This window comes from Dipodomys merriami, unplaced genomic scaffold, assembly GCF_024711535.1.
Source record: "Dipodomys merriami isolate MVZ:Mamm:240054 unplaced genomic scaffold, mDipMer1.0.p SCAF_323, whole genome shotgun sequence".
Taxonomy (NCBI): Eukaryota; Metazoa; Chordata; class Mammalia; order Rodentia; family Heteromyidae; genus Dipodomys; species Dipodomys merriami.
The window spans coordinates 815096-831636 of record NW_027204749.1 but is presented as its reverse complement, the minus strand read 5'-3'; the positions used below and the strand labels follow the sequence as shown (position 1 = coordinate 831636).

Below are 16541 nucleotides of genomic sequence, written 5' to 3'. Positions count from 1 at the left end.
GAGAGAAGATAACTTTGTCCCTGTGACTAGGGGGATCCTGAGGAAGTAGTCACAAGGCGTAGTGTCATCAGGTCAGTAGAGTGCATAGTGGATGATGAAGGGAAAATAGCTTGGATGGTTCTCAGTGAGTTAAGGACTGTGGGAGTGACTGGGTATCTATCCTGAAGCACCTGGTGAGGGTAAGACTGACTGGGCCCCTGATTGTTGAGTACCTGAAGAGGCAGATAACTTTTCTCAGCTGACCTTGACCCCTGGCGTGTTTGACTCACATCAGTAATCAGCAGAAAGTTGTCATTCCCTTCATAGCATCACTTCAGTAGGACAAAAGACTAACCGGGGCCAATTAGTCAAGGAAAAGTGAATTCTTGGCACAGATATCAATTGGTAATTGGTTCAGGATGTTCTGATCTGTGAACCATCTTGGGAGCCACGTAGAACAATGGTCACAGGTGGGGTCACCTACTGATCAGAAAGGCTCCCTAGAGGTCTTTGACAGCAAGATGGTGAGTGGATTGTACAAGTGTGCTCTTCCTCATGTCCTTCAGAAAAAGTCCATTTCGAAGAAGGTGACCTATTTTTCGCCAGGAGTGGAAATGTAGACTTGGTAGGCATTCATGATTTGAATCTTTTCCTGGCTTAGGCTATCTACTAGAGCATCAGTATTTCCAGGATAAGTTGATGAAGATTTGAAGAAAGGGAAAAAAACTTGCTCTGGCTTTGGATTCCATGACATTATACAGAGGAATGAAGGGTTCCAGGAGATAGCTCTCCAGCACTCAACTAGATTCTTTTCTCATTACCATTACTCAGGAGTGTTGGGATTCTGAGGAAGTATTTAAAAACAATCTACCCTTCCCTCAGGGCTGGGTTGAGATCACAGGAAACAGTAGATATTATCTATGAGCTGCAATATAAAGGATGTAGAGTTAAGGCTCACTTGACTTTCCCATGGTTAGACAATTGGAATAACATAGGCAGGAGTAACATGTCCACAACAACCAACATGGAACTGTGGCATAGAATAATCTATTCATTGTATAGATGTCATGTTCTATTTGAATCCAGGGCTCAGCTATGCTTTAATGGCTAAGGAATTTCCATATTTGTTACATTCATATGGCTTCTGTCCTCTGGGTATTTTCTGAGACAAACTGACCTATGTCTTCTTGAAAAACTTTCCACATTTGTTGTATTCATAATATGTCTCTCCTGTGGGTAGTCAATGAAGAATCCTAAGCTGTGCCTTCTGAGTGAAAAACTGCACATTTGCTACATGCATGAGGCTTCTATCCAGTGTGGGTTCTCTGATATAAATTGAGTTTTTTCCAGGTGAAAGATCTTCCACATTTGTTATATTCCTAAGATTTCTCATGTGTATGAATTCACTTATGCCTGCTGAGTTGGGAGGTTCTGGTTAAATGATTTTCCACATTTGTTACATCTATAAGGTTTCTCAACTGTGTGAATTCTATCATGTGTGACCTCCACTTAAAATCTTTCCATAGTTGTTGCATTCATAAGGTTTCTATCCTGTATGTGTTCTCTGATGCAAAGTGACATGTGACTTCCGGCTGAAAGACTTTCCACATTTATTGCATTCATAAGGTTTCTCACCTGTGTGAATTCTCTTATGCCTCTTGAGGTTTGACTTCTGGGTAAAGGATTTTTCACATATCTTACATTCATAAGGTTTCTCTGCAGTGTGTATTCTCTGATGGACACGAAGTTCTGTCTTCTGGATGAAAGACTTTGCACATTCGTTACATTTATATGGTTTCTCACCTGTGTGAATTCTTTTGTTTGTTGAGGGTTGACTTTTGGGTAAAGGACTTTTCACATATCTTACATTCATAAGCTTTCTCTGCTGTGTGTATTCTCTGATGGACATGAAGTTCTGTCTTCTGGATGAAAGACTTTGCACATTCGTTACATTTATATGGTTTCTCACCTGTGTGAATTCTTTTGTTTGTTGAGGGTTGACTTTCAGGTAAAGGACTTTTCATACATCTTACATTCATAAGGCTTCTCTCCTGTGTGTGTTCTCTGATGAATAGTAAGTTCTGCCTTCCAGTTGCAAGACTTTCCACATTTGTTACATTCATAAGGTTTCTCTCCTGTGTGTGTTCTTTGATGAACATGAAGGTATGCCTTACGGGTGAAAGACTGTCCACATTTTATACAGGCATCAGTTTCTCTCCTGTGTGTATTCTGTGGTGAACATGAAGGTGTGTCTTACGGGCGAAAGACCTTCCACATTTGTCACATTTATAAGGTTTCTCTGCTGTGTGTCTTCTCTGATGCAAAGTGAGGTCTGACTTCTGTCTGAAGGTGTTTCCACAGTTGTCACATTCAAAAGGTTTCTCTCCTGTATGGATTCTCCAATGAACAGTAAAGTTTGCCTTGTGTCTGAAAGATTTTCCACATTTGTTACATTCATAAGGTTTCTCTCCTGTGTGTGTTCTTTGATGAGCATGAAGGCATGCCTTACGGGTGAAAGACTGTCCACATTTTATACAGGCATAAGGTTTCTCTCCTGTGTGTATTCTGTGGTGAACATGAAGGTGTGTCTTACGGGCAAAAGACCTTCCACATTTGTCACATTTATAAGGTTTCTCTGCTGTGTGTCTTCTCTGATGCAAAGTGAGGTCTGACTTCTGTCTGAAGGTGTTTCCACAGTTGTCACATTCATAAGGTTTCTCTCCTGTATGGATTCTCCAATGAACAGTAAAGTTTGCCTTGTGTCTGAAAGATTTTCCACATTTGTTACATTCATAAGGTTTCTCTCCTGTGTGTGTTCTTTGATGAGCATGAAGGTGTGTCTTACGGGTGAAAGACCTTCCACATTTGTCACATTTATAAGGTTTCTCTCCTGTGTGTATTCTGTGGTGAACATGAAGGTGTGTCTTACGGGAGAAAGACCTTCCACATTTGTCACATTTATAAGGTTTCTCTCCTGTGTGTCTTCTCTGATGCAAAGTGAGGTCTGACTTCTGTCTGAAGGTGTTTCCACAGTTGTCACATTCATAAGGTTTCTCTCCTGTGTGTGTTCTTTGATGAACATGAAGGGATGCCTTACGGGTGAAAGACTGTCCACATTTTATACATGCATAAGGTTTCTCTCCTGTGTGTATTCTGTGGTGAACATGAAGGTGTGTCTTACGGGTGAAAGACCTTCCACATTTGTCACATTTATAAGGTTTCTCTCCTGTGTGTATTCTGTGGTGAACATGAAGGTGTGTCTTACAGGTGAAAGACCTTCCACATTTGTCACATTTATAAGGTTTCTCTCCTGTGTGTCTTCTCTGATGCAAAGTGAGGCCTGACTTATGTCTGAAGGAGTTTCCACAGTTGTCACAGTCATAAGGTTTCTCTCCTGTATGGATTCTCCAATGGACAGTAAAGTTTGCCTTGTGTCTGAAAGATTTTCCACATTTGTTACATTCATAAGGTTTCTCTCCTGTGTGTGTTCTCTGATGAAAAATGAGGTATGACTGCCTGAAGGTCTTTCCACATTTCTTGCATTCAGAAGTTTTCTCTTCTGTGTGAGTTCTCCGATGCCTGCTGAGAGATGACTTCTGGGTGGGAAATTTCCTACATTCCTCATATGCATAGGGTAGCTCTACTGTGCGTGTTTCAGGCTGGAAAGTCAGGTCTGACTTCTGAAAGATAAATTTTGCAAATTGGAAACTCATCAGACTACTCCTCTGGAGCTTTGCTCTGAGATTTTGTAAGGTATATTGCTTTAGTGAAAGACTAATGGACTAATGTCCACTACATGGACAAGGATTCTGTCCTGAGTATATTTTCTGATGTGTAGTGACTATAAGGCTAAAGTAGAATGTTTTCGTACAGACCATACATTCAGGTGCTCTCCTTACTCTCTGAAGTATTTCTTAGACAAGGAGAGCTGACTTATAGTCTTTTCTATATTTACTAAGTGGAAGGTCTCTCTCACACAAACCCAGTTACATCTAAAAAATATGATCTCTAGCCGGGCGCTGGTGGCTCACGCCTGTAATCCTAGCTACTCAGGAGGCTGAGATCTGAGGATTGCGGTTCAAAGCCAGCCCGGGCAGGAAGGAAGGTTCATGAGACTCTTATCTCCAATAAACTGCTAGAAAAACGAAAGTGGTGCTGTGACTCAAGCGGTAAAGTGCTTACCTTGAGCTGAAGAGCACAAGGACAGCACCCAAGCCCAGAGTTCAAGCCCCATGACCAAAAAAAAAAAAGAATATGATCTCTAACCCAGGCACTGGTGGTTTATGCTGTAATCCTGGTTACTCAAGAGGCTGAGATCTAAGAACTGTGGTTCAAAGCCAGGCAGGGCAGGAAAGTCTGTGAGACTCTTATCTCCAATAAAGTACCAGAAAACAGGAATTGGTGCTGTGGCTCAGGTGGTAGAGCACTGCGTTGAGCTGAAGAGCTGAGGGACAGTGCACAGACCCTGAGTTCAAGCCCCACAACTGACAAAAAAGCTTTTTAAATAAGAAAAATTTAAAAAAAGAATATGGTCTCTGAGTTTAATACTTCCCTTCTCCATATTCAAAATTCTGCAGCTCATTTGGAGTTCTCATACTTTTGACTAAAATGTTCTGAATATCTGCAGGATTCTTCAATTACAGGAGACACACCAGGCCTACATGCAGCATGCATCTCATCAGGCTCACTATACTGATACTCAATGAAATCCTCAGTCCTTATCTCTAAGGAGTTCACATTATTTCTAATCACCTCTGGCTTATGTTTTGAGCTCAAATTAAGGGTCATTACTAATCTCACCCTTTCCTCCACTGTGTTAATTTTCGTGACTGTTGCTTCACACAGACATTCATCTGGACTTTTCTGGCACATCTTAATCACATCCTCAATTCCTGGGACATCTAAGATGAGTCATAGAAAAAAATATAAAAAATAAGTAAAATCCAAAGTTCACTTAGTGTAGACATTTATTTCATTGTAACTGTTAGAGATTTTAAAATATCAAAGTCAGAAATGATTTATAGAAAATATATGCTTTTTTCTCAAATGTATTGAAGTAATACTGATTACTTCCAGTGGAAAATAATGTTTTTGTGTTTAAATTTTTTCTTCTTTTATATCAGAGGAAATATTTACTCAAATCACTCAACTATGTGCTGCTAGAATTTTAAGCCAAGTACTAGCCATCTGCCTTTAGTAATTACGGTGTTGTTTTTCTCAAATATACTTTTGTTTGATCATAAGGGGATAGCTGCTGTGTTTTTCATTTTTCTTGAAAAAATTTATGTACTGTGCTGCTTTTTTCTTAACTAGTAGGTTAGGAAAAGTAATATTTTCTAGATTCAGAGACCAAAAGAATGTTTTATACACCCCTTGTCCTTTCACTTAAACAGGAATTGTTCTCAGAAGTAAGGATTCATACCTATATCTCTTCAGTTCTAACTTCTTAGTAAGAATTACTTTTAGGTCCCTTTGAGAATTTTAAAAACCATTTCTCTCCATCTTTAACAAAGTTTCATCAAAATTCCTTTTCTAACACTCCTGCCTTTTAGATTCATGGAAGACCAAATATCCTCCAGGTAAAGATCACTCAATTATCCTCTCTATACTAAAATCTTTGGTTCTGAATCCCAGTCTCTGCCAACCATGACTGATAAGAAATTTGCCTTCTCTGGGGCTGGGAAGGTGGCTCAGTGGTACAGAGCTTGCCTTGCATGCATGAGGCCCTGGGTTTGATTCCTCAGCACCACATAAGCAGAAAAAAAAAGCCGGAAAGTGGCACTGTGGCTCAAATGGTAGAGCACTAGCCTTATGTTGAAGTGCTGAGGGACAGTACCCAGGCCCAGAGTTCAGGCCCACGACTGGACCCCCCCCCCGCCAAAAAAAGAAATTTGCTTTCTCAAAGGATAGTAGCCCAGAAGTACTCCTTATTTCCACTTACCCGGATTGTGCTAGTTTCAAAGAAAATGATATCTCATTTCCTCCATTACTTTTTGTTGGTTTGTTTCAGAATGATTTCCATACAGAGAAAGAGAATTGCTAACTATAACTCAACTGCCACACAGAATTCAGGGTATCTCCATATTAATTCTTGATTCACAAAGGAGATAAAGGATCACATAATTCTCTGACTAGGAACATTATTGCTCAGTTCAGCACAAGATGAACTTACCAACTGGGGGCTGGATCCAATGTCACTATGCAAGGTGCATTAACTTACCTGAGAAATTCTTGTCTGAGGCTTCTCCTATCCATGGTTCTACACCTTGCTCCAGCTTGACAATCAAGTTAGGTTTAGGAACACAGTGCTCTGTTAATAAGAACCAGTGCAGAACTATTGTTCATGCTGAGTCATTATTCCTCTAACATCTCAGACATCCTGTTCACAATGTTGCTCTTAAATGTTGTTTCTCAGTTTTCACTGGCTTCATGATTGACTTTCCCCCAGCTTTGGATTTATTTTACTGGTTTTGTTGCTTAATCTCGGCCCTTGTGCTCTATGATAGCATTGTAAAAGTTTAAGTCCCCTCTACACTTTTAATTTTTTTGAGTGGTTAATTGGAGATAAGAGTCTCATGGGGACTATTCAGCCATTGCTGGCTTCAAACTGAAATTCCCCAGATTCAGCCTTCTGAGTAGCTAGGATTATAGGCCTGAACCATTGCACCCAGGGACAGGTTTGGATTATAAATAGCCACTTTCAACTAGTGATTTCCAGTTCATATTTCCAATAGTCATACCTCTTCTACTGTATACCACCTAAAATAATCACCTCAAGTTTGGGAAGACAGTCTCCTGTTAGTGGAGCATAGTTTAAAACTTTTGTCAAATTTCTGATTTGCTTCTTGAAGAATGAGAATAAAATTGCCTCAGGAGTTACATGATAAAGTTGAAGTTTTCCTTTGGAAGAAATGATACTTCTCACACACTGGAACCTTACATCTAAATACTATTGAAAATCTGACAAATATTCAGCTATCTACTGAAAACAAATCATTTGACTTTGCAAATTAGTATGACTTTTGCTCACCCAAAGACACCAGGTTGTTGTAGGTCTCCAGCATTACATCTCTATACAAGGTCCTCTGAGCAGTGTCCAGGTCCATCCACTCCTCCCAGCTAAAGTCCACAGACAAATCATCAAATGACACCAGCTTCTGTGAGGGTATGTTTCCATCAAATAATTAGCCTTCAGTCATGGGAACAGTAGGTCTGGAATTTCACCCTTTTAACGTGTATTTTGTGTCATCTATACATTGGGAGAATTAAAAATCAAATATTTTGCCTCTATGTTAACACTAATTAAAATACAAAGATTCCCTAATAAATCAGAACACATTTTTGGTGCTAGCAAGAGAAAGAAGATAACAATTCTAAGGAGCTAATAACCTGACATGATAACATTAAATATAAGTAGGTACCAGAAAGATGTTTTGATAAAATTTACTACATATTAGGGTAACAATGTAGTAAAAAAAAATTACTTTTTCTTCCCAGTGAAGAGCCTATTTAGATCTTCTATTAAAAAGTATTGTTGTAAGCAATCAAAACACATTAAGGATATCACATGGACTACATACCACTTTAGTAGATCTACAAAAAGCACAGTGTCCAGGTTAATGTTAAATGGAGTAATAGTACTTGAGAAAGTAGCTAATGATTGATAAGGCCATACAAGATTTGACTTAGTTCCCACAATAACAATATCCTATGTCAATCATTTTTGTTATTAATTTTCTAAAGAATGTAGTGAGGTCATAGATATCCTGATACTTCCTTCCTAAGTAAAAAAGAACTGCTAGCATGAATTTTTGTGAACATTGCCTACCTCCTACAATATAGACTATAGGTGAGGGAGTAATAAAATATTTCTTAAAAAGGTTATTTGAAATAAAATACAACACTTAATTTGAATCATGAAATATTTGAGTTTAGGTTGAATATTAATTCTGCATAAATCAATAACAATAATCTTGTTTCATTGCAATATCCAATTAACTGTTAATGTTAAATATTCAGGTAAGAATAAACAAAACAATTGCTTCTGGCTCAACTGGTATCCTATCCTACTTACTTTGGAGGCTGAGGTCTATAAACCAGCCTGAGTAGACAACTCAATTTAAGCAGCTAATAAGCAGGTTGGACTCATGGCTAAAGTGATGGGCCCAACATTGAATGAAGAAGCTAACTGACTATGAGGGCTGTGAGTTCAAGATCCAGTACTAGCCCAAGAAAGGTATGATGGTGATTGAGGTAGGAATATCAAATGAGTTTCCAAGTTAGATACCAACTGTGACAACACAGCAATCCTCATCTCAGAGCTAAAGAGAAAAGAAAAAGTGGAACAGGGAGAGAAGGGGAGCAAAGGGGTAGGGAAAAGAAGAAAGAAGAGGGGCAAGAGAGGTGTGGAGAGGAGGGAAAGAGAGGGAAAGGGCAGGAAGAAAAGAAGAGAGGAGGGAAGAAAAGCTTCATGACATTAGATTTGACAGTAACTCCTTGGATAGGACACCAAAAGTATCTGATACAAAGCTAAACATTATTTAAATTCATACACTTAAAACTTTTCCTTCAAAAGGTACAATGAACCAAAAAGAAAAAACATGGTATAAAAGAAAATGTTCTCAAATATTTCTAAATATGTTAATTACTGGAATGCATTAGAAAATATAAAACCAATCCAAAACTACTGCACAGAAAATCTGATTTTAAAATGGGAAAAAAACTGAAGAATATATGCAAATAGTAAATAATAGTAATGAGAAAAATTCATATCAAAATTATAATGAAATAACTAACAATCTCTCTATGTGTATATGTCTTTAGGTTTTTCTAATTTTCTTTGGCTCTGGAATCCCATAGAACTATTTAGGCAACACTTTCCCTATATAATGGATAATAAAAATCTGAATTCTAAGAGCCACATCAGCAAATTAAATTGATCAGTAAGAAAAACTAGTTCCCAGATAGATCAGTTGAAGAAAAGAAAAAAAGAGACAGATGGACGGAAGAGGTCTTGAGAGAAAGAAAATGAAAAAGTGATAGAAAAATAGATACAAAAAGAGAGAGCGAGAAAAATAACAAAAGCTAGTGAGTAGAAAATCTAGAATAAATAGTTCTGGAATCCTTAGCCAGAGCAATAAGGTAAGAAAAGGACATTAAAGAGAGCCACAAAAGGAAGGAAGAAATTAAACTATCCCTATTTGCAGATGACATGATCTTATACCTAAACGACCCCCAAAATTCCACTCCCAAACTCACAGAACTTATAACTCACTTGGGCAAAGTAGCAGGATATGAAACTAGTGCACAAAAATCAGTTGCCTTTCAGTATATCAACAATATACAAGAAGAAAGGGAAATCAGGAAAACAACCTCATTCATAATAACCTCCAAATGGCTAGGAATTAACCTAACCAAAGATGTAAAGGACCTATTTAGTGAAAACTATAAAAGCCTAAAGAAAGAAATTAAAGAGGACACCAGGAAATGGAAAGACCTTCCATGTTCTTGGATAGGCAGAATCAATATTGTGAAAATGGCCATCCTGCCAAAAATGATATACAAATTCAATGCAGTTCCAATAAAAATCCCAATGACATTCTTTATGGAAATAGAGAAAACAACCCAAAAATTCATCGGGAACTGCAAAAGACCTAGAATACCCAAAGCAATCCTAGGCAAAAGGAGCAAAGCAGGAGGTATCACAATACCAGATTTCAAGCTCTTCTATAGAGTCATAACAACAAAACAGCTTTGTGTTGGCACAAAAATAGACCTGAAAACCAATGGAATAGACTAGAAGACCTAGAAATAAAACCACATACTTACCATCAGCTGCTGTTTGACAAAGGAGCTAAAGACATACACTGGAGGAGCTAAAGACATACTCTTCAACGATTGGTGCTGGGAAAACTGGGCAGTCACATGCAGAAAACTATAGTGGACCCCAGCCTAATACCATGCACTAATATCAACTCAAAATGGATTAAAGATCTTAACATCAAACCTCAAACTCTGAAACTACTGCAGGACAGAGTAGGAGGGACACTGGAACTTAAAGACACAAGCAGTACCTTCTTGAACAGAGAGTCCCAGGGTCACAACAATTGGAGAGAGACTCGACAACTGGGACTACCTTAAAATAAAAAGTTTCTGCACAGCTACAGACATAGCTACCAAACTAGAAAGACAGCCAAACAACTGGGAAAAGATATTTACCAGCAATATACCAGACAAAGGCCTAATATCCACTATATACAGGGAACTCAAGAAACTAATCTCTCCCAAATCTAACAAACCAATAATTAAATGGGAAAGGGATCTAAAGGGAAATTTCTCAGAAGAAGAGATAAAAATGGCAATTAAACACAGGAAATGTTCATCATCCCAGGGCATAAAGGAAATGCAAATAAAAACAACCCTGAGGTACCACCTTACCATAGTCAGAATGGCTTAGATCCTAAATTCAAACAACAACAAATGAAGGTGGGGATGTGGAGAAAGATTAGTGGTGGGAATGCATTAGCAGTGGGAATGTAACTAATGCAACCACTCTGGAAAAAGCAGTCTGGAGGTTCCTCAGAAAACTAAACATACACCTTACCTATGACCCAGCTATATCACTCCTAGGTATCTACCCTGAGCAACAGGAACCAGGATACAAGGACACATGCACCTCCATGTTCATTGCTGCACTTTTGACAATAGCCAAGATATGGAAACAACATAGATGCCCACTACAGATGAATGGATCCAAAATTGTGGTACCTATATACAATGGAATTTTTTATGTAGCCATTAGAAAGGACAAAATAATGACATTTGTAGGAAAATAGAACTAGAACAAATCATGTTGAGCAAAATAAGCCAAGCTGACATATGGTCTCCCTGATATACAAGTGCACATATGAGGGAATCTAGGAGGAGGGTATAGAATCAGAAAGAAACAAGTGATAAAATACAGCAAAGGGGTCTATCAGCTGCCCTGGACATCCATGAAAGTGAACTATATACACAACTCAAGGGCAGTGGTGGAAGGGAGGGAATGAGAGAGAAAGAGGGAATAGCTTACACTAAGCACAAAGAAAGAAATGTGCATATCACCCGACATGGAAGAGATAGTTGTATTGTCAAAGTTTGTAGAGTTCACAAGCTTCATAGACCATGATGATGACAATTAGCCTTGTAAAGTTAAAAATGTGTTTTGACTTTGGCTAACTATACCAAAATATTGTGGAAATTTAAGTAATCATTTCATCTCAATAAATAAATTTTAAAACATTGGAAACAAGCAAATCTGCACTCAAGACAAAAGGTGAGATTTTATAAACTACTAAATCTATAAGCAATTTTTTTTTTTTTTTTTTTTTTTTTTTTGGGTCCGGTCGTGGGCCTGAACTCTGGGCCTGGGCGCTGTCCCTCAGCTCTTCAGCTCAAGGCTAGCGCTCTACCACTTGAGCCACAGCACCACTTCCGGCTTTTTTCTTTTTGCTTACGTGGTGCTGAGGAATCGAACCCAGGGCCTCAGGCATGCAAGGCAAGCGCTCTACCACTGAGCCACCTTCCCAGCCCCTATAAGCAATTTTTAATTAATTTATGAACATGTTCCTCAAGCTGGACCTGTTTTTTCTGTTTTTAAATCTTAGACATACTTAGGTTCATAATATGGAATGTACAGTAAAGAGGAATAAAAAGCAACTCACCAGAGATCTGTTCATTCTTTCTTGCTGTTGACAATCAACAGATGATTCTGGAAGCATGGCTGGAAGATAAGCCAAATTACAGAGTCAGGAAAAAACCTGTGTGATTTTGCCCCAGATTTTCCTGCTCAAACCATTATACATAAGCTGGAAAAGCATAAAGCCTTCTTATAAGGGAAGATTGTTTCAAGTGTGAAGTAAAGCATTGAACACTAAAGACAAATCCACAGTCCATTAGTTGGTATAGTATAAAAGCAATTCATGTCTATGTTTAATATACATGTAGAATTCATAAAAACTAATGTTCCCACAAAATAATTGAATAATTGAAACCAAAAAAAATTATATCACATTTTTACTAAAACTAGTTATTACTGAAATACACTTAGGGACACATGAGCTATTAATCTATTAATGCACAGGTATCCATCTTAGGACTCCAGTGACCATTTGTGCTCTACCTCATACATACTTAGACACCATGGAATGCATGTATGTAATAACTTAATTTTTCTCACCCAGAGTTATACCGGAAAAATATATACAATTCGTTTTTCTAATGTTATAGTGTTCCAATAATGGTTGCCAAATGGCCTAATTCCCTGTATCGAAATACTCAGAGCACCCTTGTGCAATGACTTGCTATTTGCCATTGAACCTGCTTGACACCAGTAAAGATGATGCAAACACGGGTTTGAGAAGCTCCTAATTCTCACTTTCCTAAACAGTCAAATTAAGAACCTTGGGGGCTAGGAAGGTGGCTCAGTGGTAGAGCACTTGCCTTGCATGCATGAGGCCCTGGGTTTGATTCCTCAGCACCACATAAGCAAAAAGAAAAAAGCTGGGGCGACCCCGGCCACCGGCAGCGGGATGCGGGGGGCCTGGCCACAGAGAACTCAGAGAACTCCGGGACCTAGAGTGCAGTGCATGCGGCGCCCCGCCCAGCCCCGCCCAGCCCCGGCCTCGCCTCACCTCCCGGCCCAAAAGGCCGCGCGCACTCCCCAGTACCCTGATTTCTGCAGCGGGCAGTGGGATGTAGTCTCCAGAAAGCAGTGCTTCCTCCAGCACCTCCTGTTGGACTTTGTGGTGGATTCCAAGTGTGACACCTCCCTGGGATAGCTTCCCTGACAGCCTACAGTTCCATTAGACTGGTTGTACGTTTGTCATGTGGGTATTGCAGAAGGGCCTGGGGTAAGTGCCACTGACTGCCAGAGCCTTGGTCCTGCTGAAGTGAACAGTCTTAGGGACCCTGCAAACTACTTATCAGCACTGAGGATGCTCCCTATTTGGAAAGAGATTCTTTTTTTTTTTTTAATTTAATTTTATTTTATTTGTGAACATACTGTACAGAGGAGTTACAATTACATGGGCAGGATAATGCATACATTTCTTACCAAGCATTGCAGCCTCCTCCTTTGTTTACCCTTCACCTCCCTTCCCAGCCTCCCCCCTCCCCCCCACCCAATCATACCCCCCTCCCTCCCCACACCGACATTGTAAAGCTTGCTTTGACATGACATTTTGTACTTCTCATTGTTGCAACAGGTCCACCTGAATCCTTAAACGACTTGTTTGTCCCCATCTCCTCCACATGTTATACTGACATCAAATATAGTGAAAGCGGGGGTTACACTGTGGGGGAGGGACATACAAAGCAGCAAAGAAATAATCTTATAAATGCTTTAGAAACCCATGCATTAAAGAAACGAAAACATTAAAATACATATTTAAGGGTTCGTTTTCCTAACATCACATTATCTGACCTTTTCCGCTTGACTCATACCTATACTAGATATTGCAAATAAGGGAAACCATGGGACCTATGTTTCTTTGGGCCTGGCTTACTTCACTTAATATAATTTTTTCCAAGCCTTTCCATTTCCTAACAAATGGGGCAATGTCATTCTTTCTGATGGAGGCATAGAATTCCATTGTGTATATATACCACATTTTCTTGATCCATTCATCTACTGAGGGGCATCTGGGTTGGTTCCATATCTTAGCTATGGTAAATAATGCTGGAATAAACATAGTTGTGCTGGTAGCTTTAGTGTGGTCTTTTTTGTAAGCATTAGGGTAAATGCCCAAAAGTGGGATTGCTGGGTCATAGGGGAGTTCTATTTGAAGTCTTTTGAGGAACCTCCATACTGCTTGGAAAGAGATTCTAAGTTGCACATTTCAAGTCCTGGAGAAGTAACATGTCCAAAGTGGAAAGGGAGCAATGACAAGGCCTTCAGCCTGTCAACGGCTTATGCTGTCAAAGCCCGGATTGGAAGCAGGCCCTGGGGTTTTGAAGACCAGCTGTGGAGTTAAGCTGGGAAATGCAAGATAGAGGGGCCCTTCATGCTGCATCATCTCATAGCAGAAAGCAGAAGAGGAAGGGGCAATGAGAGAGAAAGAGCTTGAACTCACAACTTCAAGCTCTTTAATAATGAGCATGAAACCATTTGGGGATTTAAGTTTCCACTGCACATTCAAACTGCAACAGCACCTATCATGGGCCAGCAGTTTGTAGATGAAGTTGCATTGGCTACAAGATCTGGTGGATGTTGTGAATGAAGACTTACGAGTGAAATTGGTCTGTCTGTTACTCATCAGTGAGAAGTTCCTAGCTGTCACTCTTCCTTCTAATACTCTATTGAATTTAGAGATTCCCCAACTGCTTTCATCTGATTCAATAAGCAGAGCAAAGGAAAATGTGGTCAACTACCTGAGGCTGTTTACCATTGCTTTCAATTTGGGGATGAAAATGGAAGGAACTGGAAGAATGTTTTAATGGTCAGCTATTGGCTGGAAGCAGCCCCTAGAGCACATGACCTCATTTCTTGGCTTCTACAAGCAAATGCAGTCTGAAAATACTAAGTGGAGGATTCCAAAAATTAACTAACTTCTTACAGTATGTTGTTGTGATTGTTGTTTTTGCCAATCCCTTATTGTGTCTAGTTTAGAAACGAAACATTATCCTAGGTGTACACGGATAGGAAAACCATTGGTCCTTCAAGGCTCAGTTCCGTTTGTGGTTTGGGGCATCCTCTAATGGTTGTGAAATAGGATACAAGGGATTGTAACATAGCATGTCTATAGGACAACTCCAGGTAGCAGGCCTTCGATGAGACACATGTTGTAAACATAGGCAGAAAGAGGAAATGTTTGTAGACAAAGAACAAAAATGTCACCCCATTTGTAGATTTAAAAAAAAAAAAAGTAAAGCCAGGAGCCTATGGTTCAGGCCTATAATCCTAGCTACTTAGGAGACTGAGATCTGAAGATTTCAGTTCAAAGTCAGCCTGGGTAGAAAACTCAGACTCATATCTCCAATTAATCACACACACACACATACACACACACAGCTGGGAGTGGTGCTGTGGCTCAAGTGGTACTAGCCTTGAGCAAAAAAGCTCAGGGACAGTGCATGAGTTTCAGCCCAGGACTGGCACAAAAATAAATACATATACATACATACGTACATGCATACATACATGCATACATACATACATGCATGCATGCATACACGTCCTTCCATGAAGCCATGGAACAGCAACCACATCAGAATTGCTTGGTCAGGAGGTAACAGAGAACTCAGCCTGCATTAGGTTCATAGGAGGAAAATCTTCCAGCTCAATATGAAACTAACTTTGACCCCATTTTACAGTTAAAAAGAAAGAAAGAAAAAAAAAACACACCCAGAAGTCCCAATCCTTTAAAATCCTATCTTTAAATAAAACAGAATTCTAGTCTCAAAAAAAAAAAAAAAGAAAAAGAAAAAAGCTGGAAGTGGCACTGTGGCTCAAGTGGTAGAGCGCTAGCCTGGAGCTGAAGAGCTGAGGGACAGCGCTCAGGCCCAGAGTTTAGGCCCCACAACCGCCCCCCCCCCCAAAAAAAAGAACCTTGGCCATCCTGCTGGAGATACAGGGCCTAATAAAGATGCAACATAAAATACTGCTCATAGGAGTGACACAATCCAACCAACAACCCTCAGCAAAGGACACAGAATATTAAAGTTTTCTATGTTACTTAAATAACATTAACACTAAATACTAAGCTGAGGACACCCCAAATTTTAGATTCATAAAAGTTAAATATAATGAATTAAATAGCTGTGAACTTTTGCTTATACTTGTTGGTTTATCACATAGGAATTGCTATTATCCACAGTTCTGGTTTTTTTTTTTTTTTACACAATTACTTAGAATGGAAATTTGCTAATCTAAAATAACATGAACTGGGTTGTAGGGGAGGGAAAGTAAAAGAAAATTGAGGGAAGGAAGAACAAGTTTGAAAAGAAATGTACTCATTACCTTACTTATGTAACTGCCACCCCTCTGCAAATCACCTTGACAATAAAAAAGGAAAAAAAAAAGGAAGTAAAATCTGAAACACCATCTTACTGACCATACATAATTGCTCTGTGTGAGAGAACACAGAAACACATAGACCTACAAAGTCCTTGATCACCTATATAAATGTTTGGTAATAAAATTAGAGATAATTATGTTGAATTCTCTATTGGTGAAAAAAAAAATGAACTTTACGGTGATATTTGCCAAGAATGAGAATCTACTCTGCAGATTTCAGTGAGGATGTTTTAGGAAAGACAATATGAATCATTTTAAAGCAACGTTTGTATCTTACTACTGGTTTTGTCCGCATCACCTGAATGCTTTCATACTTTAAAAAACTTTAAAAGATTTAATTATTGGCAATGTGTCTATATTCACAATGCTTGAGACCGGGAGTGAAATATATTTCAGGGTGGGCATTTTTTTTCTTTTGGGATTTGGACTATCATCATAAACATAAGTGACTGAAGATCACTCCTTAAACATTAAAAAATTTCTATTTCAGGTTGGCCGCAGTTGCTGG

The 16541-nt window shown here is 39.1% G+C and overlaps 1 protein-coding gene across 1 annotated transcript; it reads right to left on the bottom strand.

Annotated features, from left to right (window-relative positions):
* Positions 1 to 1525: 1525 nt before the first annotated feature.
* LOC138841620 (zinc finger protein 420-like) lies at positions 1526 to 9864 on the bottom strand. The gene is made up of 7 exons (XM_070042396.1): positions 9808 to 9864; positions 7010 to 7136; positions 6200 to 6289; positions 4780 to 4880; positions 2220 to 3659; positions 2006 to 2148; positions 1526 to 1901 (listed from the first exon to the last, which is right to left on the bottom strand). The coding sequence occupies exons 1-7, from the start codon at positions 9862 to 9864 to the stop codon at positions 1526 to 1528; spliced, it is 2334 nt and encodes a 777-aa protein (XP_069898497.1).
* Between the last annotated feature and the right edge of the window lie 6677 nt (positions 9865 to 16541).